This window comes from Rhinoderma darwinii, chromosome 6 (assembly GCF_050947455.1).
Source record: "Rhinoderma darwinii isolate aRhiDar2 chromosome 6, aRhiDar2.hap1, whole genome shotgun sequence".
Taxonomy (NCBI): domain Eukaryota; kingdom Metazoa; phylum Chordata; class Amphibia; order Anura; family Rhinodermatidae; genus Rhinoderma; species Rhinoderma darwinii.
In genome coordinates, this window is record NC_134692.1 from 33,012,194 (window position 1) to 33,037,546 (window position 25,353).

The 25,353-nt window shown below is 40.2% G+C and overlaps 1 protein-coding gene across 2 annotated transcripts in view; it reads right to left on the reverse strand.

Moving 5' to 3' along the window:
• Positions 1 to 10,530: 10,530 nt before the first annotated feature.
• Positions 10,531 to 25,353, reverse strand: part of LOC142655384 (neurabin-1-like) — a 73,206-nt gene continuing 58,383 nt past the window's right edge. For both annotated transcript variants that reach the window (XM_075829466.1, XM_075829467.1), the window contains exons 17-19: positions 20,782 to 20,898; positions 16,846 to 17,034; positions 10,531 to 14,141 (exon numbers count right to left, since the gene is read on the reverse strand). In XM_075829466.1, coding sequence (XP_075685581.1) covers positions 13,917 to 14,141; positions 16,846 to 17,034; positions 20,782 to 20,898 — 531 coding nt within the window. In that variant the 3' untranslated portion in view covers positions 10,531 to 13,916. The remainder of the gene's footprint in view (positions 14,142 to 16,845; positions 17,035 to 20,781; positions 20,899 to 25,353) is intronic.

The following is a 25,353-nucleotide window of genomic DNA, read 5'->3' on the forward strand; positions in this document are numbered from 1 at the left end:
TCTGAAACCCCTATAAAACTCTGAAGTTGCTCATAGAAAACCAATCCCATTACATATCATTTGCTGTTTTTTGTAAGACAAATTAGAATATTGGAGAAGCTACAGACCAATTATTATTTTTTTTGTACTCGCTTTCAAAACCTATTAGCCAGAGTGGAGAGCAGCTTCAAAGAAGGTCTGTCACTCGGGAGGACTCAACACTACTGTGTATTACATAGAGAGCCCAAGCAGGAACGGAGATTGGGCACCATGTAATACCACATTTCCTCTGCAGTGGCCGCTGTATGAGAAATGTGTGGCTTCCTCCGATGATAACCACTGATCGCCTGGGGTTTTAAGCTGCCGGATACATGCAGATTGCCAGGGGGTCCTAAATTACAGAGGTGGCTGTACAGATGGAACAACGCCTTCAATGTATTATTAGAAACATTAAATACAGTACTAACCTGTGCAGGATATATGACCTAAATTTCTAGAGCTGGACTCTCTTTAAAAGCCGATGGACTGCGATCATGTATGTCTGTGATAACCTGACTCTAAAGTGCCTTCCGATAGTTTTATATCTTACTGTTCTGATATTTATAATGACTAATTATACCAAATGTCCCATTGTCCAAAATCTTGGCAGTGCAGGTGTGCCTGAATGTGAAGGTCAAGGCTCCAGATCATGGGAATTAAAACCCTCGGGGGCTGGATTATAAAAACTTTCCATAACTTTATGTAAGCGCTGTTTTTATTCATGTTAAACCTGCCGTAATCCTGTACCATCTCCCAGATACTGAGACATAAGCCAATATATCCTTCTAAATACCTGGCTTGCCCCTTTCAGCCCATGAGCTGGCTGCAAGTAATTATTTTTTTTTCTCTATGAAGACCTCGGCCTAGTTCACACAGAGTTTTTTTGCAGGCCGAAAATTCTGCCTGGAAATATCAGCTGTTTTTTTTTTAAGTGGTTTTGCACCACACAGGTTTTTTGGAGCGACTTTGCTATGGTTTTTGAGGCGTTTTTCCCAACAAAAAAAAAGCGTTAAAAAATGCTGCCGCATTTTTTTCCGTCTCCCATTGATTTTAATGGGGTTTTGGAGGCGGAAAACGCCTCATGGTAGGTCATGTCGCATTTTTCTTCCGCGACTGGGGAAAAAACGCCTCTGACTCCCATTGAAATCAATGGGAGGTGTTTTCGGACATTTTTTGGCGCGGTTTCTGTGCCAAAAAAAAGCTGTGTGTGAACCTAAGACCACCTGAATTTAGTATGCTGCCCAAAATTGTTTGTACAGTTCAGCATTAGGTCTCAAGCACATGGCAAAGCCGTGCTGTGTGTATGGAGCCAATGGTTGTCCGCAGGTTTTTTTTTTGTCATGTATTCTATATGAATCTGTGAGAAAAATAAACCTCTGTATGATATTTTTGGCATATAGAGGCGCAGTATAGGTGCTGTATTACAGTACCATACAATACAGATCTGTAATATAGCTGTGTGAATTAGCCCTTACCGTCCTACTGGAGGCACCGAGCTCTAGAGTATATCCTCCCTCCACCTCTTGTCATTTTCACCCTCCTCTGGATTTATAGATAAATTTGGATTGAAAAATGATTTGGGATGATTTTGGTAGTAGGAACTCCTGAACTCCTGAATTTTACCTGGCGTGTAATAATAATGATAATCTTTAGTTATATAGCGCCAACATATTGCGCAGCCCTTTCCAATTTAGAGGGAGCAGAAACAGACAATATCAGACATTACACCCATCATCTCTTCAGGTAAAAAAAAAAAGATCTATGTTTCAGCTAAATCTCCGGCTCCATAGTGCAGCAGTCTAGATAAATATACGATCAAATATGGCAGTCCACACAACTGAGCTGCTCTTCTCTAAAGCTGGAGGTTCATCTCACACTTTTGTGGGCACTTTTTTTTATTTTTTTATTTTTATTATTATTGATCTCCCATCACCCAAATGAAATGTGAAACCATTAAGGCTCCCAGAACGGCTAATGTGAACAAGCTCTACACCTCTGAGATAAATAATTTTTCAGTGTCTTTTCAACCATCACTGTATTGCTGTACTTTACTGCAGGTTGCGTTTAGGATCTTTGCCTTTTAACGTACAGATTTATTTTTTAACTTTCAGTATTGTGCCTTTTGGATTTGCTTGGTTTGCATTTGTTAGGCCTTACTCACACGGCCGTGTTCTGTGCGTGAGATACAGACCGTATGTCGGATGTGTCATTTATGATGCTAGGAGTCCCTGCCTCCCTGCGGGACAACTGTCCCGTACTATAATCATGTTTTCAATACGGGACGGTAGTGATTCACAGTTTCATGGGATGACTGATACTAGGAGTCCGGCTCCTTTAACTGTGTTTGGTGTGGGAAATGCGGCCAACATACGGTTCGTAACTCACGGAACGAACACGGCCATGTGAATAAGGCCTTGTTTTATTTGTATTTTAAAATATTTTAGTTGTGCCTTTTTGAACAATTTGAGCCTTTTGTTAGCAAATGCAGACCCTATTTATGCTTGTTGTTTTTAGCAGCTGTACAAAAATATATAAAAAAAATAAAAAACCTGTGATATATTTTAGCAGCTACTGTAATTTGGTGATATTTAGCCCTTGTTCACACAGGAGCCATTAGAAATGGTAATTATGCGGTAAAAAACTGCATCACTGGCACAAAAAACACGGAATATTTAATATTGTGAGATTACTTGCAATTGTGGGAGTGCGTCCCTGGAGATGTTTCTATACCCCATGTACAGTTCTGCACATATGATTTATATATACACTTTTAAATTTGCATATTTTGTCCTTCATTTGAAGTCTGTGCAGAAAAAAACTGCTACAGTAATCAAATGAAAATGTACATACTTCACGTTGCAATTCTGATTGCTGTGTTACAACACAGCGACATCAAAAATGCCAAGTTAACGTCCACCGTTGAAATCCATTTTGTTTAAGGATTCTGTTCTGATTCTTTTTTTAAAATATTTCCTTTATAGGGGTAAAAGTTTGGTTTTCTGATACAGAGCTCCAAATCCCCTATATAAACACGGATTTAAAAAAAATATTACATTTTGGCTACCTGCAGCAGCCACTAGAGGGAGCTTAAGTAATTACTGTATACTGTTATTGAGTAATAAGCTCCTAGCGGCGGTTGCAGATAGCTAAATTTTATGTTTTAATTCCATCTTTGCAGGAGACTTGGAACTGTACAGCAGGAAAATAGAGCTCTAACTGCTATAAAGATATATTAAAAATTAACCTGCGCAGAATAGTGCACCTAACAACAACGTTGTGATAAAAGGTAGAGATTCCATCAGGGATTACGGTATTTTTACGGCAAGAATAATGCATTCTGGGGTCAAAAATCCCAGAACTGCAATGGAAACCTGATTAATTTCATTATAAGTCAATGGGTCCAATCTGTTATGAAGGGAAGCCAAAACGCTAGTGTGAATAGAGCCGTGTGTGAACCAGGCCTAACCAGTCTATTACAGAACTGCTATGAAATTGTAATCTAGTCAATGTAACCTGATTATTTATAGCTGAGAGCGGGACTGTTAGTGGAGATTTGGTGTTATATATATATATATATCTCACTGTATAACAGATTTGGGTAAGATAAGAGTCCTGTCAGCAGCTCACCTCACCGGTCTGCGCCTCCTGTCACAGCCACTATTATTTGTTATAAGATCAATAATTGTCATTGATTATCATTAAAGTGGGATTCTGAGATCACATATTAGTTGTGTTTGCCTGAATTTTCTTCCAGTAGATTTTCATTAATATACTGTAGTTTGCGCCTGTTTACAGATGTCCAGGAATATAAGCCGAATGGCGCCAGTGATTTTTTCAGATACAAATTTTGGAATTCTGCAGACGCCAGGCTCCTCGAGCTACTTCAGTATTGTTTGTAAGGTCTGGCTTACTAAGGGTGTGTTCACTTCAGCGTCGGGCTTCTGTTCATGGGCTCCGTTCGACCTTTCTGTCGAAGGAACCTATGAACGGAAAGCCAAACTGACACCTTCGCTTCCATTGCAGTTGGTTTCCGTTTTCCGTTCAATTTCCGCAAAAAAAACCGGAAACCTTATGTAACAGAAACCAACTGCAACATTACCATTGAAATCAATGATAATGTAAACGAACGGAACCCCGACGCTGATTGTAGGCCTTTTATGCTAGTCCTGTTTAGCTTTGTAGGTTCCATAGCATCTGCAGATGTTTGCAGCTTATTACACTTGCTGAATGGACTAAACAATGGTCTCAATATTAAAGTAATTAAAAGTTAACTATCCAGATGGTGACAAGTGAAATTTCTACTCACCGTATATTCTCTTTCCTTTAGTCCAAGCAGCAGCACTCATGAGGATATTCTATCCTCCTAAAAGACAGGACAGGTGGTATCAATTACTTAAAGAGGCTCTGTCACCAGATTCTCAAATCCCTATCTCCTATTGCATGTGATCGGCGCTGCAATGTAGATAACAGTAAAGTTTTTTTTGTTTTTTTAAAAACGTTCATTTTTGGCCAATCCTGACACTTCTGACTCTTTTCTTTGAGATTTCCAGCAAGGGAAACGAAATCTCGTTTACCTCTGTAATCTCGCGAGATTACAAGTGGCTTGCGGGAATCTCACAGAAAAGATTCAGAAGTGTCAGGATTCTGAGTACACATGACGTCCAGGCTGGATTTCATGTGTATTCATTATCAGGACTCTTGATTAAAGTTAATCTCTGTGTATGTGGCTGCACATCGCTGCTGTGTAAATGAATGGAGAGGAGTGTATGACGCTGACTGGTCACTGATTGGTCAGCGTCATACATGTAAACACGCCCAGTTAAAAACAATACACGCCCAGTTGGACATAACGAAAAAAAAAAACGCCCAATTGTCCATTTCAAAGCTCATTTGCATATATATATAAAATAGCTCATAACTTGGCAAAAAATGAACGTTTTTTAAAAAACAAAATGTTACTGTTATCTACATTGCAGCGCCGATCACATGCAATAGGAGATAGGGGTTAGAGAATCTGGTGACAGAGCCTCTTTAAGTCCATTAACAGCCATATAATAGCTAGGATCACAGTAGGCATCTTGTGTATTTCTAATGATAACTTCAATACTCAAGGTATGATGAACAGAACACAAATATTCTATTGGGGGGGGGTGTAGTGCTGCTGCTTGGACTAAAGGAAAGATAATTTACGGTGAGTAGAGATTACACTTTCCTTGACGTCCTTCGCAGCAGCACTCATAGGGATGTAGCACGTGACCGCTTTCTTTGGGGGGAGGGGGATATTTTATCACGGACAATAGAACTGCTCGACCAAAGGCTGTTTCTCCATCTTCTCTGATGTCTAGTTTGTAATGCATTACAAAAGTATGTGAAGAACTCCATGAGGCAGTTTTACAAATCTGGTCCATTGGAATGCAGTTTTTCTCTGCCCACGATGTGGATACGACTCTAGTAGAATGGGCCTTGATAGGCTTCGGAGTTTGCAACCCTGTTTGGGAAATGGTAATTACTTCCCTTCTCCATCTGGACAAATATGCCTTAGATTATTTTTTTTTACCCATATTTTTTCCTTAAAATGATAGGAAGAGATGTTCCGACTTTCTAAAGTCATTAGTACGTTCCATATAAATCTTTAAGGCTCTACCTGCGTCTAACGAATGAAGATTACATTCCTCCTCTGATGATGGGTCTGGGCCAGGACACAGGTAGCTCAATATGTTGATTAATGTTCTGGAATGAAGGAACTTTTGGGGAAAAAAATAAGGCACGGTCCTCATTAAGACGCGGTCCTGGAGAAACCATAGATTAGGTTCTGAAGAGCCCAGAGCCTGTACGTCACTGACCCTCTTGGCAGTTGTTATAGCTACTAAGAAGCCGACCTTGAGTGAGAGGTATTTGAAATCCACGGAATTTAGGGGTTCAAACACAGGATCACAAAGATTATTGAGCAATACAAAGGTCCCACTTAGGTACTGGATCCAAAAAAGTCGGTCTGATCTGAACTGCTTTTACAAATCTTTGGATAAGAGGTTCTGCAGATGACTTTCTGTCCAAAGAAGCTGAGCACACGACAGTATTTTTCATCAGTAATTACGGACCCATTAATTTCTATTGGCCACGGACACCTTTCAGTATTTTTACTGATGGGTGTCCGTGCTGAAAAAATTATAGAAGCTGTCCTTTTTCTTGTCGGTAATTACGGCAAGGACTTTCCCATAGAAGTCTATGGGAGCTTTCGTAAATACGCATTGCTACTGATTCCGTATTCACGGAAGCATTGCTAGGCAACATGTTGATGACATCATTTGCATCCTCCCTCGTTTTGTACGGATCCGTATATACAGATGGAATACGGATGCAATACGGACCATATTTACGGACATCCTTCCGTATATACACAGATGGAATACGGATGCCTACTGATCCGTAGTTACGGACAGTATTTCGGGATACATGAAAATACTGTTGTGTGCATGGGGCCTTATTGTACTTGTTCTGAGTCCCTTATCAAACCCCTCCTGTAGGAAATGCAGTATATTTTGAAGAGATGGAGTGGAGGGAGAGAATTTATTTTTTTTGCACTGTTCGGGAAAAAAAAAAACACCTTTATCCTACCATAGGTTCTGTTGGTAGCAGCTCCCCCAGATTGTAAGAGGGTGTCTCACTAGAAAAGCGAGATCAACTTCCATGCTGTTAACTGGAGCCGGTCCAGATGGAGACAATATCAATTGCCCTGTGACGGAATCAGGGGTAGAATCCAGTAATTCCTCCTTGCTCATTGACATGAGTAGAGAGAACCATGCTCTCTTCGGCCAGTAGGGGCAGATGGCAAGTTCGCCCCAGCTAAGATCGTTGCCACCCCCATAAGAAGGAATATGGATCGGGTGCCCCCCTGGCGGTTTAAGTAAGACACTGTTGTCGCATTGTCAGAGCAGACTCTGATCGCTGTCCCTTGAACGGCTTGGTGAAAATATTTCAGGGCTCCACTGCTCGCATCTCTCTGCGACTTGAGGATATCAACCTCTCGGTTGGAGACCAGGTCTCCTTCACCATTTGTCCTGACGTATGAGCTCCCCAACCTGAGCTGGATCCATCTGTTGAGATGTCGATCCATGCCTGAGGGGCAAAGGACTTGCCGTTCTTTAGACGAAACCACCATCTTAGGGAGGCTTTCGTGTCTCTGGAAATGATCACTGTATCATCCAGAGTGGCTATGTCTCGGTTCCAGACCCGCAGGATTTCGTGCTGCAGGGGTCGCATGTGCCATTTCGCTTAGTTGATTGCTTCACTGGCCGATATCGTCAGACCCACTACCTTCATAATCAGACGAATCAATACGGGTCTCATCTGGTTGAGATGTCGCGCTGCCTCCTGTACATGACCTAGTCTTCCTGGTGGAAGATGAATCATCATTCGTTGGGTATCTAGGAGGGACCCCAGAAGTAGTTTTCTCTTGCGACAGCTGAATGTGAGATTTTCCCCAATTAATGAGCCATCCCAGGGTTGGAATTCGTGATAGAATGATCTGCAGATGGAACTTGAAGGTTGGTGCTGACTCGGCCTTCACCAACCAATCGTCCAGATATGGTATTACCATAATGCCCTTTCCTGAAGCTGGCTACCACCGCCACAATCACCTTGGTAAATATGTATGGGGCTGACAATATCCCGAACAGATGTGATGTGAACTGTAGATGGATTAGCTCCCTCTGTATCCAAATGGCAATGTGTAGGAATTTTCTGTACCTTGGATGGATTGGTATGTGAAGGTATGCATCCTTTAAGTCCATTGTGGCAAGAAAATCCCCTTCGTCCAGTAGAAAGTGCAGAACGAATTGTCTCCATCCTGAACTTTCTCTTGCATATAAATTTGTTCAGATATCGGAGATCTATTATTGTTCTCCACTTTCCTCCTGGTTTGGGAACCAGGAATACTTTGGAATGGACTACTACTCTCGGTCTCTGAACTGGAGACTTTCTCTAAGACCTTCATCTCCATATGATCACTTTCTCTAGGAGAACTTGTGTTGTGCTGGAAGATATTGAAGTAGTGAGGAATATTTCTGGTGGGTGTGAACTTAATTCTATTTTGTAACCATCCTTTATTATGTTTAGCACCCAATGGTCTTTTATGTACTTTTGCCATTGGGGATAGAAAAAAGACAACCGTCCTCCTACTGGTATACATTGGACATCAGAACTCCAATCCTCTGCCAGTGGGTGGAGGGTTTCTTCCTCTACCTCTTGGGCGTCTATAGCTCTCTCACTGGTACGTTTTTGTATACCAGTTGAGGAAGAATTTTCCCCTCTATCTGGTCTCCCTGCTCTATTCTGGCCTCTGGATTGGCCACGAGAAAAAAAGGGTGAGATTTCCCTTTCTTCTCGGATAGATCTTCCATTAGAGAATCTAGTTCTGCCCTGAAAAGCCGGTCAGGCTAAAACTGCATGGAACAGAGTACATTCTTGGAGTAGACATCTGCAACCCATGGTTTTATCCAGAGGGACCTTCTCCCAACTGTTGATAGGGCCATTGTACAGGCTGCGAATCTGGCATGCTGGACCATGGCATCGAAGAAAAAATCAGATGCTAATGAGACTTGTCTGACGGATTTCAGTATATCGTCCCGTAAGACACTATTTTCAATATCCTCCTCCATCTGCAAGAGCCAAGATCTTACATTTTTTGCCACAGTGGAGGAGGCCAGTGCCGTCTTTGCTTGGGCAGCGCACGTTAGATATGCCCTTTGTAATGCACTATCAATTCTCCAGCTTTGAGATGGCAACGTCTACTTTGAGAGGTTCTCCCCATTCCTGAGGGTATGTTCACACGCTTAACCAAAAACCTCTGAAAATACGGCGCGGTTTTCAATTGAAAACGGCTCCTGATTTTCAGACGTTTTTTAAGCCACTCGCAATTTTCATGCCATTTTTTTATGGCCGTTTTTGGAGCTATTTTCAATAGTCAATGAAAACCGCCTACAAAAACGTCCCAATATGTGTCCTGACGAGCCATCATTTTACACGCCGTATTTTGACGACGCGTAAAATAAAGGCTCGTGGGTACAGAACATCGTAATTCCCATTGAAAGCAATAGGCAGATGTTTGTAGGCGTATTAGGGTTGTTCTCTCAGGCATAATTCGAGGCCTAAAACGCCTGAATTAGGTCCGAAACCACTGCGTGTGAACATACCCTTACGCTGTTCTTCATCAACGATGAACATTGTTTTGTACCTTCTATTTAAAATAAGTCCTTTGTCAGGTGACTTCCATTCATTAATCATTAGATTTTTAGTGGTGGTGTCAACCTTAAATGCTCTAACCTTCTTGTCCAATGGCATCATAGTGCACCCGTTCATCTGAACGTATTGACTTAAAGAGGCTCTGTCCCCACATTATAAGTGCCCTATCTCCTACATAAGGAGATGGGCGCTATAATGTAGGTGACAGTAATGCTTTTTATTTTAAAAAAAAGATCTATTTTCACTTTTTTAGCGATTTTAGATTTATGCTAATGAGTTGCTTAATGCCCAAGTGGGTGTGTTTTTAATTTAGACCAAGTGGGCGTTGTACAGAGGAGGGTATGACGCTGACCAATCAGCCTCATGCACTCCTCCCCATTCATTTACACAGCGCATAGGGATCCTGCTAGATCCTTATGTGCTGTCTTATACTAACACATTAACAATACTGAAGTGTTTAGACAGTGAATAGACATTCCACGGGATGTCTATTCACAATCTGTGCACTTTGTTACTGTTTCTGTGGTAGTGGTAGCAGAGCAAGCGTAATCTCGCGAGATTACTCTGTAGATGACAGGTTACAACGAGATTACGCTTTGCTCTGCTGTAACTACCACAGATTTTAAATAGTAGTGATTTACTTGACAGAGGCCATTTTTAAAATTGTAGGAAATAATTATTTTGCTTGAGAATCTCCAAACTAAATTCTAAGCAGTTTAGTACAAGGGTACGTTCACACGTAAAATCAAACTGCTGAAAATGATGGAGCCGTTTTCAAGGGAAAACCGCCTCTGATTTTCAACCGTTTTTGTAGCCGAAATTGGTTTTTTTGGAGCGGTTTTTCAATTGACACAATGAAAAACAGCAAAAAAATGGACATTCTCCTTTTTTACAGGGGATCTTTTACACACCATTTATTTTTAAAACAGCGGTGTAAAAAAAAATGCCCCATCTGAACTAAATGCAGTTTTTCCTATTGAATTCAATGGGCAGATGTTTGTAGGCATTTAGTTGGCGTTTTTCAAGGCATATTTCGAGGCGTTTACGCCCCAGAATACGCCTGACAACTCTACGTGTGAACATACCCTAAAGGTTTTGCTGCACAGGTTCTCAGACAAGCGTCAAACTCCCAAGTGTGCAGGAACCCTTGATGTAACAACGAAGTTGTGGCCAACAGGAGATAAATTTCACCTGACGTTGGTCACTTTTTATATCACATAATGAAATTTGTACAATTAGACACAAAAACACAAACTTGCAGAAAATGGTCAGTTTTATTATATAAAACACTTTCTTTTTTACAAAAATGTTTCTATGTTTTCATGATTTTCTTTAAAGATCTACATTTAGTGGCAAAAGTAAAGTTCAGAGCAGAGATTGGTCCACAATTGAAAAACAAAATTAGTACAAGATTGTAAAAAGCACAGAAGTAATAGTACACACGTAGTGGTGAAGGAGAATCCATTTGTACTTAAGAAAGAAAGAACATTTGCACTATACAATAATATCTTATACATAAAGGGACAGCATCATCTAAACAGAAGTGAAGTGGTGAGCTCTGCGACAAAGTTTAGAAATGGTTTCTAAAAATAGTTATTTACATACAAGTGTTTGAAGGTTTTTTTTATATTATACTGTCCCTTTAAAAAGGTTAGTATCACTAATTTGCTGACGAATAAATAGAGATTTTCGGGCTTACTAAAAACACTAGGGGGGTTTGTGTGTATAACTACTATTGCAAGGGAAAAGCAGAGTAGTTGCCCGCTGGTTACATTTTCCAAAAAATTTCTTAAAAATAATTGGTGGAATCCGATTGGTTGGCCTGGGCAACTACTTCACATTTTGTTTGCATTAGTTTTGTTACATACTCCCAATGTGTCGTCCAGGTCTCTGGGATACGGAGTTATTGTTTTTCAGTTAATTTATCTGCATACTTTTTAAAAATATATATATTGGTGATGACTTCTTCCTGCAATTCCCAAGATAAGTGGTGCCCAGTGCCGCCCCCTATCAATGACAACATTTTCAGGAGAACCACCACCGTTACATTCTGTATGCATCAGGCATGAGTCTTTGCCTATGGCTCCGGAGTAGAGTGTGCCCTGCCGTATTAGAGCTATCCTTGCTCTGTAATACCGCATCGCATGGTGTATGCCGCCATTTTTTCTGTTTGATTCATATGGAATCTAACAGTATATTATGGTTTGAAATCCGATACATTTGGTACCCATAGCTCTCTATAGGGTCCTATTACAATCTCTGTACAACTCGGAGATTGTAAGGAGCCGTAATCCATTCATGCATAAAGTCTTAATCAGATTATAAACTGTAAGAAGAAAACGTCTCCCAGAAACCGCAGACCCTTCATTTTGATCAAGTTCTACAATATTATATAACATACAATAGGAACTGCATTATAGCCGATATATCCCCTAAGAGGTTAAACCTAAAACAGCATTTTACTACCGCTCTCACTTTATTCTCCACTAAACCGTACAAAAAATATATTTTTATCAAGCGCTACTTTAAAGTAAACTAAATCTGTACTCCAGAAATATAAAAAGCTACCACAGAACTTGTACAGTCTCTCACTTAGGCCACAGTCTCACTATTGGTTGATGTGCTGTGCATTTTCTGCCCGGATTTTTTTGCCAACCAGAGTCTAAACAAGCAGGGAAGAGCATGTGAAGGGGGAAACCCTTTAGGGTACGTTCACACTTGGTGTATGCAGCTTTTTTTTTTTCCGTGAACGCCTCGAACAACGCCTGAAACATACGGAAGCTGAACGGCTACAACCATCTGACCACTGATTTCAATGAGAAAAACAGCGTTTCGTTCAGAAGGGGGAAATTTTTTTTTTAATGCGCCCATTTAAAAAAAAAAAAAAAAAAAACGGCGCGTGAAAAAACACCCTGTAAACAGAAGCGCATGTCAATCAAAAACGGCTCAAGAAGGGTCAATAGAAAAACAGCTCCAAAAAACGTTTGATGCTTTTCTTTAGCGTGTGAACATACCCTTATACATTTCTTCCCTGTTGGATCTTAACATAGTTTTGGACAGGAAAAAAAAAGATCCGTCAAGAAATTCACAGCAACTTCTGTTGACAGTGTCTTATGACATCATTACTCCACCCACCCCCCAGAAATGGGCAGTATAGAATTCCTACTATAGTGGTTGAGAAATACTGAATATCAAAAGATGGGTTTATTGATGGTGCAGCAGCAGCGCGAGTGCAAAGTGTGTCATAAGTGACCTATAGATGCACCTTAATAAATCATACAGGCCATTAGTATCAGGTATTCATTACATGCTAATACCTGCAGTGTAGTAACTGGCCCAGCACCAAAGAAGTTGGGGGGGGGGGGGGGGGGGTGTTTTGACAAAACAGACTGGTTTCCATAGAACGTATAAATGTGCTTGAAAGTTTTGATCAACATCGTACCACAGGTAAGTAGGCGCACATTATTCTCTCAAGTACCTACAGTGCACTCATCTTATATGGTTAATTTAAACATGGGATTTACATCCTCAAAGTCAATGTGCTCCTTTTAACACCATGTCATTTTATGATCCAACATTCAGTGTTGAATAATTTCTTAATATATCCTTAGATCAGTCGGCGCTGTTTTTTTTTTTTTTGTTTTTTTTTTAAACAAAGCTCCAGATCGCCTGCATTGACAGGATTAAATTATAAAATTCTAGCTACCTTCAGCCACCACTAGGGGGAACTTTCTGCATACTGTTTTAATATTGGAATAAATTGTATAAAGTTAGCTCCCTCTAGTGGTGGCTGCAGGCAGACAGAATTGTATAATTTCACTCCATCTATGCAGTGGATTTAGATTTCTGCATTAGAAAAAAAACAGCTCTGACAGATCGTGGACATTATAAATAAAAAAAATGGCCATTTATATGTTAACATTAGAGCACATGGAGGGTGAAAGTTCTGATTTATTGGAAGGTCTGAAGAAAATGTGCATTACTGGCTAGTTGGAGTAGGCAAAGTATAACGAGGAATAGAGAAGATTGTGGAGGAAACCAAAGCCTGAAAAAAAAAAAAAAAGGAAAACATGGAAAATGGGCACTGAATTCAGGTGATTATAAAAGACAATTTTACAAATCGATCATGGTTTATATGGTAACAGTGGTCATACTTCTCAGTTTCACTGATCTTATATAAAGAGACCCCCCTCCAGCAGCTTGAGGTCTTTTCTGGTCACATATTTTACAATAAAGTTCATATCACTGAATGTCAATGGCTGCAGAGCATTCACACATCCTGCCACAAACTACAGACATACTGGTCATCCAGTCTTGTAACCACAGGAGTTAGAAGAGCAATGCAGACGGTTTTGTCCTGGTTGTCACACAAGGTCCATTCACGATCATGCTATATATTAAAGTGGTTGTTTCAGGGAAAGGAGAGAAAATATCCTCATCCTCAGACACTTAAAAATTACAGTTCAAGAAATCAGTACAAATATAGTATCTATTCTCTTTTTTTTTTTATAAAAATGCTAGATAAAAATCATGATTCTCGGGCGACCCTACAACTGGTTAAACGATCTAATTACGTTAGCGATCTGCCATTCTCATTTTAATTGTACAGATATATACATATACAATACATGGATTGAAAAAAAGAAGATTGTGGTATCCTAGCAGCTTGATTCTACAGTGGCGATCACTTTGCCGCCGCCGCCACCACCACCACCACCACCACCACCACCACCACTGCCACCCGCTCCACCGCCGCTCCTCCTCTGCGCGTCTTTCTTTGAAAATTTTTCCTTTTGCTTTTCCAGTTTCTCTTGTGCTTTTTTAATTTCCTTAATTTTCTTTTTGATTGTGGCTCTGTCTGTCTGGCTTGAAACACCCAGTGCCTTTAAAGTAAAAGAAAAAGTCAACAAAAACCTAAACATCTAAAACGCATCTATTCTCATTCCTACTGCAGTTTCTTAAAGAGGATATACAGCACTAAGGCGGAGTTGCAATACCCAACACAGGCCATGGATGAGAGAGGCGCTGTGCCACAAAAAAAACTTCACTTCCCCATAGTGCTGTACAACCGCTTAACATACAAAAAAAAAAAGAAAAAAAAAAAAAAAGGGGGGGACGCAGCCTTCATGGGTGACAGAAGTCTCACCCATCGTAGGAGCCGTGTTGCAGTTGTTTGGCTGAAAAAAATGAACGTGAATCTCCACCTTAATACATTACGTCAGTTTTAGGTTCAATATTTTGTGCCAATTAATTTACCAATTTATCTTTATTATAGTCGGAGCTACATTTTTTTTTCTAAACAGAGCTCAAAGCTCTGCTGCATTGGAATAGAGGTGAATTAAACAATTTTGACTGCCTGAGGCCACCACTAGGAGGAGCTTACTAAGGTCAATGTATATATTAATATTATGCAGCAAATTCCTAAGCTCCCCCTAGTGGTGGAAGAAGCAGGCAGAATATTGTTAACTGTCTATTCAGGGGATTTGGAGCTGTATCTGAAAAAGGCACGCCAACCGCTATGAAGATATATTAAGAAAGTGCTTGGCACAGAATTTTGGACTTATTGAAAAAAAAAAAAAAATTGTGCAAAATTGTGTTCAAGAAAAGATTTACTTTACATATGCTCTGTGAGGCTGAAAAGACAGATGAAAAGTCCATACCGACTCCAGTATGGCAATCAGAATAAATCCCTGAATCAACGATCCACAATCAACGATCAACTGTATTACAACCACAGTAATCTAGTACCCAGAAGTGGTAATATTACACTAAAAAGAAAAGCATCCATGCCATTTTATACTCTTCGTTAATTCACCATAAAAACTTGCTCTGGCAGACCGTTCCATAGTCTCACTGCACTTACAGTAAAGAATCCCCTTCTAAGTTTGTGTAGAAAGCTTCTTTCCTCTACAGGTAAAGAATATGCCCTCTTGTTATAGTTACGGTCCTGGGCATAAATAGATCACGAGAGAGATCTCTGTATTGACCCCTGTCACCCCCTCATTTCTAAAATAAATAACCCTAATTTTGATAATCTTTCTGGGTACTTCAATCCATCCATTCCATTTATTACTTTAGTTGCACGCCTTTTACCCAGCCTAAGGCTACGTAAACCTTTGAAAGGGTTTTGTTTTTTGGTTTTATTTTAATAAAAATGTCAGTGTGTTTGGTGCAACTTTATACTTAGTTTTTATAAAAAAAAATATTTTTACGTTGAGTTAGAGCTGGTCTGTATCCTGTACATAGAACAGCAGTATCTTTCGCTCAGACCTGAATCAGTTAGTCCTGTGAACCCGACGGGTTCATTGTCAGCGGGTCCTGCACGTCTCGGACACACAATCGACCTGTAATCTATCACAACTAAGTTATGAACTTAGATGTGATGGATAACTGGTGGATCCTGCGTGTCTGAGACCTGCAGTACCTGCTGTAACTGAACCAGTCAGTCCCACAGACCTGACTGGTACAGGATTCAGCAAACAATACAGCTGCCCTGTATACAGGATATAGACCAGCTCTAACTGAAAAAGTAAAAATAATTTTTAATAAAAACTAATTATAACGACTGACATTTTTATCAAAAAAATAAAAATAATAATAAAATCACTTTCAAAGGTTTACATGGCCTTTAAGCTCTGTACCGAATATTCCATGTGTGGTCTGACCTGTAACTTATAAAGTGGTAGTGTTCTCGCCATGTGCATCGATGCCTCTTTTGATGCACCCCATGATCTGATTTACCTTGGCAGCAGCTGCCTGACACTGGTTGCTACAGTTAAGTTCACGGTCAACTAAAAGTCCTTTTACATGTCAGTATTACCCAGCGTTTTCCCACTTCGGATGTAATGGTGACATGTATAAGGGTATGTTCACACGCACAAGTAAAAACAGCTGAAAATTCCAGAGCTGTTTTCAAGGGAATACAGCCTCTGATTTTCATTGTCTGATTTCATTTTTCTGATTCAAAAATGGCTGAAAAACAGATCCAAAAATGCAGTTTTTCCCATTGATTTCAATGGGCAGATGTTGGTCGGTGTTTAGCTACTGTTTTTCCAGCTGTATTTCGAGGCGTTTACACCTTGAAATATGCCTGAACACACTGCTTGTGAACATACCCTTAACCTTATATATAACAGTGTTAAACCTCGTTTGCCATTTCTTTTCCCAAACTTCTCTAGATCCGTTTGTAATGTAATACTTGTCCTCCATTGTGGTAGTTACTTTACACGGTTTAGTATCATCTGCAAAAAGTGTGTATCCATCTACTCGAAACCAGCTATTTTAGGACTATACTTCAAGGCTAACACAGATATTAGGGTGTTATTTATCCATTTCCTGCATTACTTCTAATTGACTGCCAATTGTTATTTTACCAGCAGATGGCATCCTTTCACCAGGACTAAAATAGGGCTAAATCGAAGATTAATTGAGAAAATTTAGTTATTCCAAATTATTGAACAATCCAATGTGCGTTTTTTTTAACGATTTTTATTCTTAAAAAACTTGTGATCGAATAATATTTTATGAAAGCAAAAGTCAAGCTGGCTGACTTCAACGCGTAACTCCGCAAGATCCATTAAACCTTACCTTCAATCTATCACTGTCCAGAAGCATTAACTGCTGACCATCAACGTTCTTGGCGGTGAACTCTTCAATATATTGCTCCAAGTTCATTCCCATTAACCAGTGACACACCTGCTGAGCGCTCCAGTCAGATACAGGCCGGCTATGCCACTGGTTTAGTTTCCCGATCGGGGTGACATCGTCTTCTAAAGCCTGCAACAAGAGAATTCTTAGTAACGATGCACAAGATCTTTGCTGCTGGTGGTCTGTTGGGTATAGATCTCTGGATGAACTCCAGGGCAAAAAAAAAAAAAAAAACTGGTGGAAAGAAAAACATAAAAAGCATTAATATTTTGGCACTTAAAGTCTCATTTCCGTATGATGTAGTCAATGTCTGGCCCGGATCCTGGTGTTCTATCTGCGTGAACTTATTTGGTAATTCTGCCTCCTGTCTTCATAGCCGATTCTTGATAATACTGCAGACCCCTCCAGTCCGTCATTTAGGCTTCTGATCAGCTAATAGTTCATTTACAGTCCACACGTATAGCGCTTTCATGAATACAGATCTTTATACATAACATTTTTAAGAGCGTAAAGTAACACGATTTACATTACAATGCTCATAAAAAATATGTCAACGTAACAGAACTTTTGCATTGTTTATGGTCGTCTATTTTTTAAAGTGTTTTTTTCTGGCTTTATACAAATTGTAACGTTTTCCCTGCAAATGGCATCATTTTGCAGGAGGGCGGGGAGGGGGGGGGACTAACACCCACCTTATCTCCTGCCATTCCCACACCACCGGTCCATGCTCCCCTGCTGTGACGTTCTGTACCATCACTGGCCGGAGCGGCGATCTCCGCAAGTATGGCACATGACCGCTACTACGAATCGTCACAGCTGCAGCCGATGTAAAAAGAGATCAGCTGAGGACCATGGACCAGCAAGAGATTACAAGGTGAGCGCTAACGTACCTCCAATGGAAACCATGTTAAATAAAAATGTGTAGCCATCTGCAGCTTCAGTAGCTGGGGGGGGGGGGGGGGTGTTAACATTCCTCTTGAAAAGACTGGACAACCCCTTTAAATTACACTGTCAAACATGGAGATGTCCATATTGTCTTACAACATGAAGACTGTAAAAAACCAAAACCTCAATATTGGAAAACTGCATGGAATATGACATGCCGCATTGTGCCCAAGAAAGAGGTTTTTAACTGTAATTTGTGATTTTTGTTAATTCCAACTACGGTCTATTGTAGTAAAATAAGAGCTTAAAACCCCACAAATCCTGAATGTGAACTTGGGTTTAATAAATGATATTCCTGATTCTCAGATTACTGAACCATCTTACCCATCACACATACCTCATCCAGAGCACCTAAAAACAGGCCTGCTGGCATCAATATTTCTTTTGGATGGCAATTTTAATTTTACATTACCTGAAGCCAGGACGTGATGTGTATTCATTCTCCTGACCACATCTGTAGCGTCTGTGAGTTACAACACAGCAGGCGTAGTCTCGCGAGATTACGCTGTAAGGTGTCATTCACAGCGAGATCTCGCTGTGCTGTGCTGTAAATCACAGAGACGCTACAGAAGTGGTCAGGAGAATGAATACACGTCACGTCCTGGCTGGAGGTAATGTATATTCATGGTCATGACACAAGAGTAGCGTTATAGTGTGTTTATGTGGCTGCACATAGTGATATTACTTTATCGCTATCTGCGGTGTAAATGAATGGAGAGAAGTGTATGACGCTTATTGGTCACCGATTGGTCAGCGTCATACACTCCTCTGTACTACGCCCACTTGGTCATATAATAAAACACGCCCAGTTGTCCATTGAGAAACTCATTAGCATAAAGCGAATATAGGTCATAACTCCATCAAAAATGATCGTTTTTCTAAATAAAAAACACAGCTGTAATCTACATTACAGTGCCGATCACATCATGTACAAGATAGGCCACTTATAATGTGGTGACAGAGCCTCTTTAACACCATGTAGTTTTTAGGTCCAAATATATTTATTTTTAGTAGGTCTGTTTTAATATGGAGTTTATGATCTTAGTGTGCAGTTAGCTCCCTCTAGTGGTGGCTGTAGTCAGACAGAATTTTAGCTTTTAACTATACCATAGCGGGGTGTTTTGAGCTCTTTATAAAGAAAGATGGAGCTCCAACCGCTTCAAACATATACTAAAAAGTTAATTTGCAAAGATTTGGACCATTTTGATTTAGATTTTAAAAAAAAATGGTGTTCAAGAGTGGACATTCAAACGTTTCAAGGATCTGTGGGAAAACAGGACATGTCCGTTCTTTTCACGCATCCCTCCATAGACCCTAAACTATGTGGGACGCGTGGCATCGCGTCCCGCAGCGCTGAGCACGGATGCACCTCGGACGTGAAAAACTGCAGTTTTTCATGTCCGAGATGCACAGCGTTCGTGTGAATCAGACATAAGTCAACAGAGAATGGATCATGAGAACAGGACTCCATGCACCAACGCAGACGCATTTCGTTCGCTTCTGGGTACATGCATGGGAAGAAAACAAAAGGAGGCTTCCTGTACACGGAGGAACTACACTGCGCCTCAACAGAGTTCATTATTCATTAGAAGTAGTGGGTTTTCATAGGGATACAATGTGTCCAATCCGTACCACGGAGCAGGCTGGACATTTTAAGTTGTATACCCCCAGATTAAAAAAAAGCTGAATGAATCTACTACATTTTTAACTTTAATGAAACATTATGTATTGTCAAAACAGAGGTCAAATGGCTTTTAATAGATTATTAAATGAAGATCATTTTAGTTTTTTTTTAGTCTAGGAATGTGTGGCCAGTGATTCTGGGAGGGCCCAATCTGTCTCTTTTAACGTCAAGAGATTATAAGTAAGGACCAGCGCAGGAGTATTTTCTATTAAGATATGGACTGCATGGGACAAGCGGCACGGTGACCACTAATAGTCGAATAATCGGAGATGATCAATGTTCTTCATTATATGGCTAAAACAAATAAACTACTATCTTAACAGTTCCCCGGCATACAAGATCCTCATGCACAACATATAAAATAACCAACATTAAACAATTTCCAAGTAGATATGACCAAACAAACAAGAGCATATGTTGTACTGCAAAAATGAAAGTGTCAATTACTCGATTTACAAATTCTAAAATAAGATCTGTCACCAGGACAGGCCTTTTACATTAGAGTATCTCTACACTATTAAAGGGGTTGTCCAGGACTAAGAAAAAAGTTGTTTTTGTTTTTTCCCAGAAACCGCACCGCCGTCCATGACCTATGTCTGGTATTGCAGCTCCATTCACATTAATAAGTATGAGGCACAACACCAAACACAGCCCTTAGACAAGAGTGGGGCCGTTTCTGGAAAAAGAAGTAGATCCTATATTTGTGTCCCCCTCTTCCCATAGCCCGCCCTCTCAGCCACCTCATAGTGGACTTACCGGACACGCTACAAGCCCAAATACAAGTATGACCAAGCCCACCAGCAAGTCTGACCATTCCCCCCACCAAGATCGGTAAATAAACAAAAAAAGTGGGAAGAGGTGACATATCCGCTTTAGCACTTGTCACATGAATCCGATGGCCATCAAGTGTCAACTTAGCATTATTAGGTTATTCTATTATTTTTGATATTCTGGTTAAGTAATGAATAGGAAGAAAAGTTGTTAACAATTTCAGTGCCCGTTTCATCCATATTTTATTAGTGCATTGCAAACAATTCCGTTCAAGGTAAAAGTTTACTTAACCTTGATCTTTATAGTAGACAAGTCTCATGACACCAGACAATGAAAAGGTTGTAGTAATATAATGAATGGAGACTTGTAAGCCCGAAACCCCTTGGTATGACTGGATTAGGATGGCACGAGACATGCGGTAGGTAACACAGAACACTAACACCACACCACACCACGTACACAACTGTGCCACTCACCTCATTAGACGAGAAGGTGAAAGTGTGTGAGCGTCCCGATAGGGAGGGCTCTGCCACCAACCCTGATACATCAGAGCAGTGGCTGTAACTGTATGAATCATCTATGTAAACTCTACTCTGAAAACAAGTAGAAACAAGACTGTATTATCCGTGCCCCTCTCCTTCATAACAGAAGCGCTATAATCACTATGTAGAACAAGGACTAAATATCATAAGGTTCAAGTCATTAAAGGTTAATATCAGGTAGAACATGTAGAAGATCGCAGTGCTGAATGCAAGAAGAATAAAAAAAAGCCTGAAGTTCGACTGCAAACTAACATCAGAACAGACAAAATCACTTGATAGGAAAAAAACAAGAAGTTAGGACAGTAACTTATTAAAGTGCTGAATGTTTAACTTCACAGGGCCATTTCTCTGATTTGAGCTCCATATACCCTTTAAAAGACATTGGAGGGAAAATATTAAGACTGGCTTTTTTTTTTCATATTATTTATACATGTTTTTAAACATGACAAATAAAAACAAAGTAAAAAAACTAAAAAAAAACAATACAAAAACAGACATTTTACGATTCTATTTTTTACCGTTTCCTTGCAAACTTCTGTTTTAAATATAAACAGCATCTTCAGGCAAGAACAACCTGTTTTTCAGAAAAAAAATTAAAAAATTCCTTTTATAAAATATAAACTTCTTCTCTCCCCCCACAGGGGACCTCCGGTCAGTCTCCTCTATCATGATCTCTTGAAAGTTCAATTCGATACTCAGGAGAAGCACAAAAATGAATCGATTCTGCCCATGTTTTTTGAAATTTCCGTCTCCTTTCATTACCATGTGACCAGATCTTCCATTCCCATAATATAATTTTCTTTTAAGAGCCAGGCATTCACTGATGATGGATTCCAATCTCTCCACTTCATAGGGATACCTGCTCCTGCAGCATTTATCAGGTTAAGAAGCAAATCTTTATACTGTTTATATGGGATATTGACATATTAATCTCGAATGCGGACATATCTGAATATTTCTTATATTCTTGTAGAAAACTTGTAAGTGAAATATCTGGTTGCGCGAAAATAAAATAATCATCCGCATATGCTACAACCTTGTCTCTCCTCCTGTACTTGAACCCCCATAATATCCGGATTCCCCCTAATGTTCCGTAAAAAAGGTTCCAGGGTCAAACTAAAACGTATCCTTCTTTGACTGCATTAAGCGCAGCCCCATAATATGGTATCAAATTTTCAAAGGCACTAAAGTATTGCAGGGGAACAACCATCTGGGCCTGGCACCTTATTCTTACTTGTTTCTTTTAAAATCTCATAATTTGAGATCTTCTTTTCCAGAAAGAGATCTTTTCATGCGCCAGTCTTAATAAATGCGCATCTTACGAAAGTCTCTTACTAAAATGAGTCGCATCTTTTGACCGGCTGCGTGCCATCCATCCCCCCTATCGGCCATAAAATAAAAAAAACAAGAACGCACGCGCACACACATACTCACCTCATGGCTACTCTTCTCTGTGCCCCTTTAGCATTTCAGCGGAGCTCACACAAGGTCCTGATGCAGAGGAGCGTCAGGGCCTTTTATACAAAGCAGAACTTCTCGTTATTAGTGCTGCGTCACATACAACGTCCTGACACTGCCCACGTCAGTATGTTGTGAGAGCCCCATCATGATGAGGGAACCCGGAGGGGAAAAGAGAAGCGATGAGGTGAGCATTAATAGATAATTTTTTTTCATTTAATTGTCCGATTAGGGGATTGAACAGCTAGCCCCTTCAAAGGGAGAGCACGGTATGAGGCTCAGCACGAGACTACCTTGCTACATACTAGTTAAATCTACCCAGTTGTAAACTGGCGTAGAATTCCACTATAATTTACGGCAGTGCCGCTGTGTCCCATCCCTCTTTGGTGAAGTCATGCCCCCTTTCCACAACTGGCGTAGAAAGGTTGATAAATTCCCTCTATAAAGTTAAATGATAAAATTCTGCCTGCCTGCAGCCACCAATAGGGGGTGCTTTCTGCAGACGTATCATTAAGTTCAATGTATAAGCTGTAAGTCTTCCTAGTGATGGCTGCAGGTAGCTAGAAACTTATCATGTAATATGCCTATGCCGGAGATTAGAAGCTCTGTACAAAAAAAGACAAACCGACCAATAAAGACTATATTAGGAACATAACATAGAATTTTGGCTCTATTCTCAACTAAAAACAAGGGAAAAAAATGGTGTTCAAAAGGTGAACATTCACTTTAAAACTTGATTAAAACCCCCTGCGTCCCACTCCCAACACAATCTTGGAAACGACACCCGAGAGAAAGGATTTAGCCGGAGACGGCACAGCCGAGAAGCCGGTTTTATTAGTTCACGTCTCGCCTATTTCCAGGAGCAGGATGGAGTTGCCAGGTAGTGCAATATTACCAGCTGACCATGACTGACTGGCAGAGAGGGTCGAGTTACAAAAATGCATCTTTACAGAAGAAAACTTAATGAAATGATATTCTGATAGGGCATAGGCAAACTGGGGAAGAGCAATTGGTGAAGTGTGTGAGCTCCCACCACCACCAATGTCAGAAGGATTGCTTTTGGTACTGCCCATAGATTTATTTTGGAAATCTGACGACAATCTATGTGATCTCCTCACATGTATCTATAACATAACAGCAAATTATTTGGACTGGACTTCCCCTTTAACATAAGGGATGTGTCACATGGACATAGCAGGAGTACTGGTAATTTCTCCATACCTACAATGACCCAAACTAGCAATACATCTGAAATCAATAAATTCTTTCTATAGAAAACAGGCACTAGACATTCTGCGCTCCTTATAAGTTCCTGAGGTTCCAGGAGATCACGGATTGTATCCTAAATTCAATGCAATATTTGTAAGCGATTTTTTTTTCCCCATCCCAAAATGGTTAAGTGGACATATACAGTGCCTCATGCGACATAGGAGATTAAATGCTATTTACTATATTAAGTGACACACAATCGTTCAACCTGTTATGGTAATGACACTAGTCTGGACTTGCCTCTCTCGATTGTGATCTTCAGTAAATGATGATCGTCGCACATTCCAGTGATAGATAAATGTGTTGGCATAAAGATCACCTTGCTGCCATTATAAAACTGCTGCTAGGGGAGACGGACTTATCCGCCACGATAATAAACACGTAAGCCACAGTCGGGAGAATTGGCTGTTCAGCTTGATGTTTCTCCAATTATTGTTTTTCAGCAACTGACTTATACGCAGAGATAATTAACACACGAAGGGAAACGAACAGTGAGAAGTTAGAATTAATTGCAGTTTGTTTCTTTGAAGTCAGACTGCGTCCGCTCGGAGACGCTGTACCAGGAAAATATACGTTTGCAGGCAAGAAGTTATTTGCATTTCCTTCTCTGGTGGATTCAGAATTTCAACATTCTACAAAGTGAGACATTAAAATGTAAAGAGAACCTGTCACCTATCTGTAGCAGACAGCCACCCGGAGGGCTGCAAGGTCATGGTCAAGGTCATAGATATTAAATATTCTAACAACTCATGACCTTACCCGGGCATAAAGCACATCATGAAGGTCACTAATCCATAAAGTGTTGGTTTATCTTAAAAACACCACTGTAGAGTTTACATCTAAACATGGTCTACGTAAAATATATCACTTTTCATACTGTGCTAGCGGCCGATTAGTTCAGACCACATCTCTTAGCAGCTCTCCGGAGTCAGAGAATAATCTGCTAACTTAAATTTTGGAAGATTAACCAGTCTGGTGTAGGCAGGAAAAAATATATAAATACATCTTGTTCACACGGTGCAGATTTGCTGCAGATTTTGCCTGCATTTTTTCAAACCAGAATTGGATCCAGGAGGAGACGACACTTTAAGGCATTCCTTTATATATTTCTTCTCTTTAGGTCCGTTCCTGGTTTGGGATTAAAAAATAAATGCAAAATCTGCACTGTGGGAACAAGGCCTAAGAATGTCATACTACATTGTGCAATGTATTATAGGAGCTTATCAGTTCTAAAAGGGGAGGGGAAGTGACAACAGCACTGAACACAGCTCTTGCTCATTGGTGGTTGTCACTTTTAAACCCATTCAACCCGAAGACATCCAGTTGAATATCTTAACCAGCATTAGTTCGTATTGTACTGCCCTAAAATGGACCTCAAGAGGAAGAAGAAATGGAGTTTGATGGTCTACATTTGCTTGAAATAGATTCCGGATTTCCAAAAACAATTTATTAGAAATTTCTTAACAGCTTCCAGTGTCTTAAAAGAGCGTATGAATTTTTAAAAAAGACACCCCCTAGCATCATATCACGAGGTGTAAGCTGCTGACTCGAATGTGTTCTACTACTGTGACTTGATTTGTTCTAATTTTCCTGTAGAACGTAAACCACAGGCTTAGGCCCGCGCACATAGAATTCATGCGTAATTACGGACCCATTCACTTCTATTGCCCATGGACACCTTCCCATATAATTACACGAAGGTGTTTGTGCCATAGAAAGTTTACGCAAAAGATAAGACATCCTATCCGCGTCAGTCAGCAGCCGGCCGTGCCTGTAGTC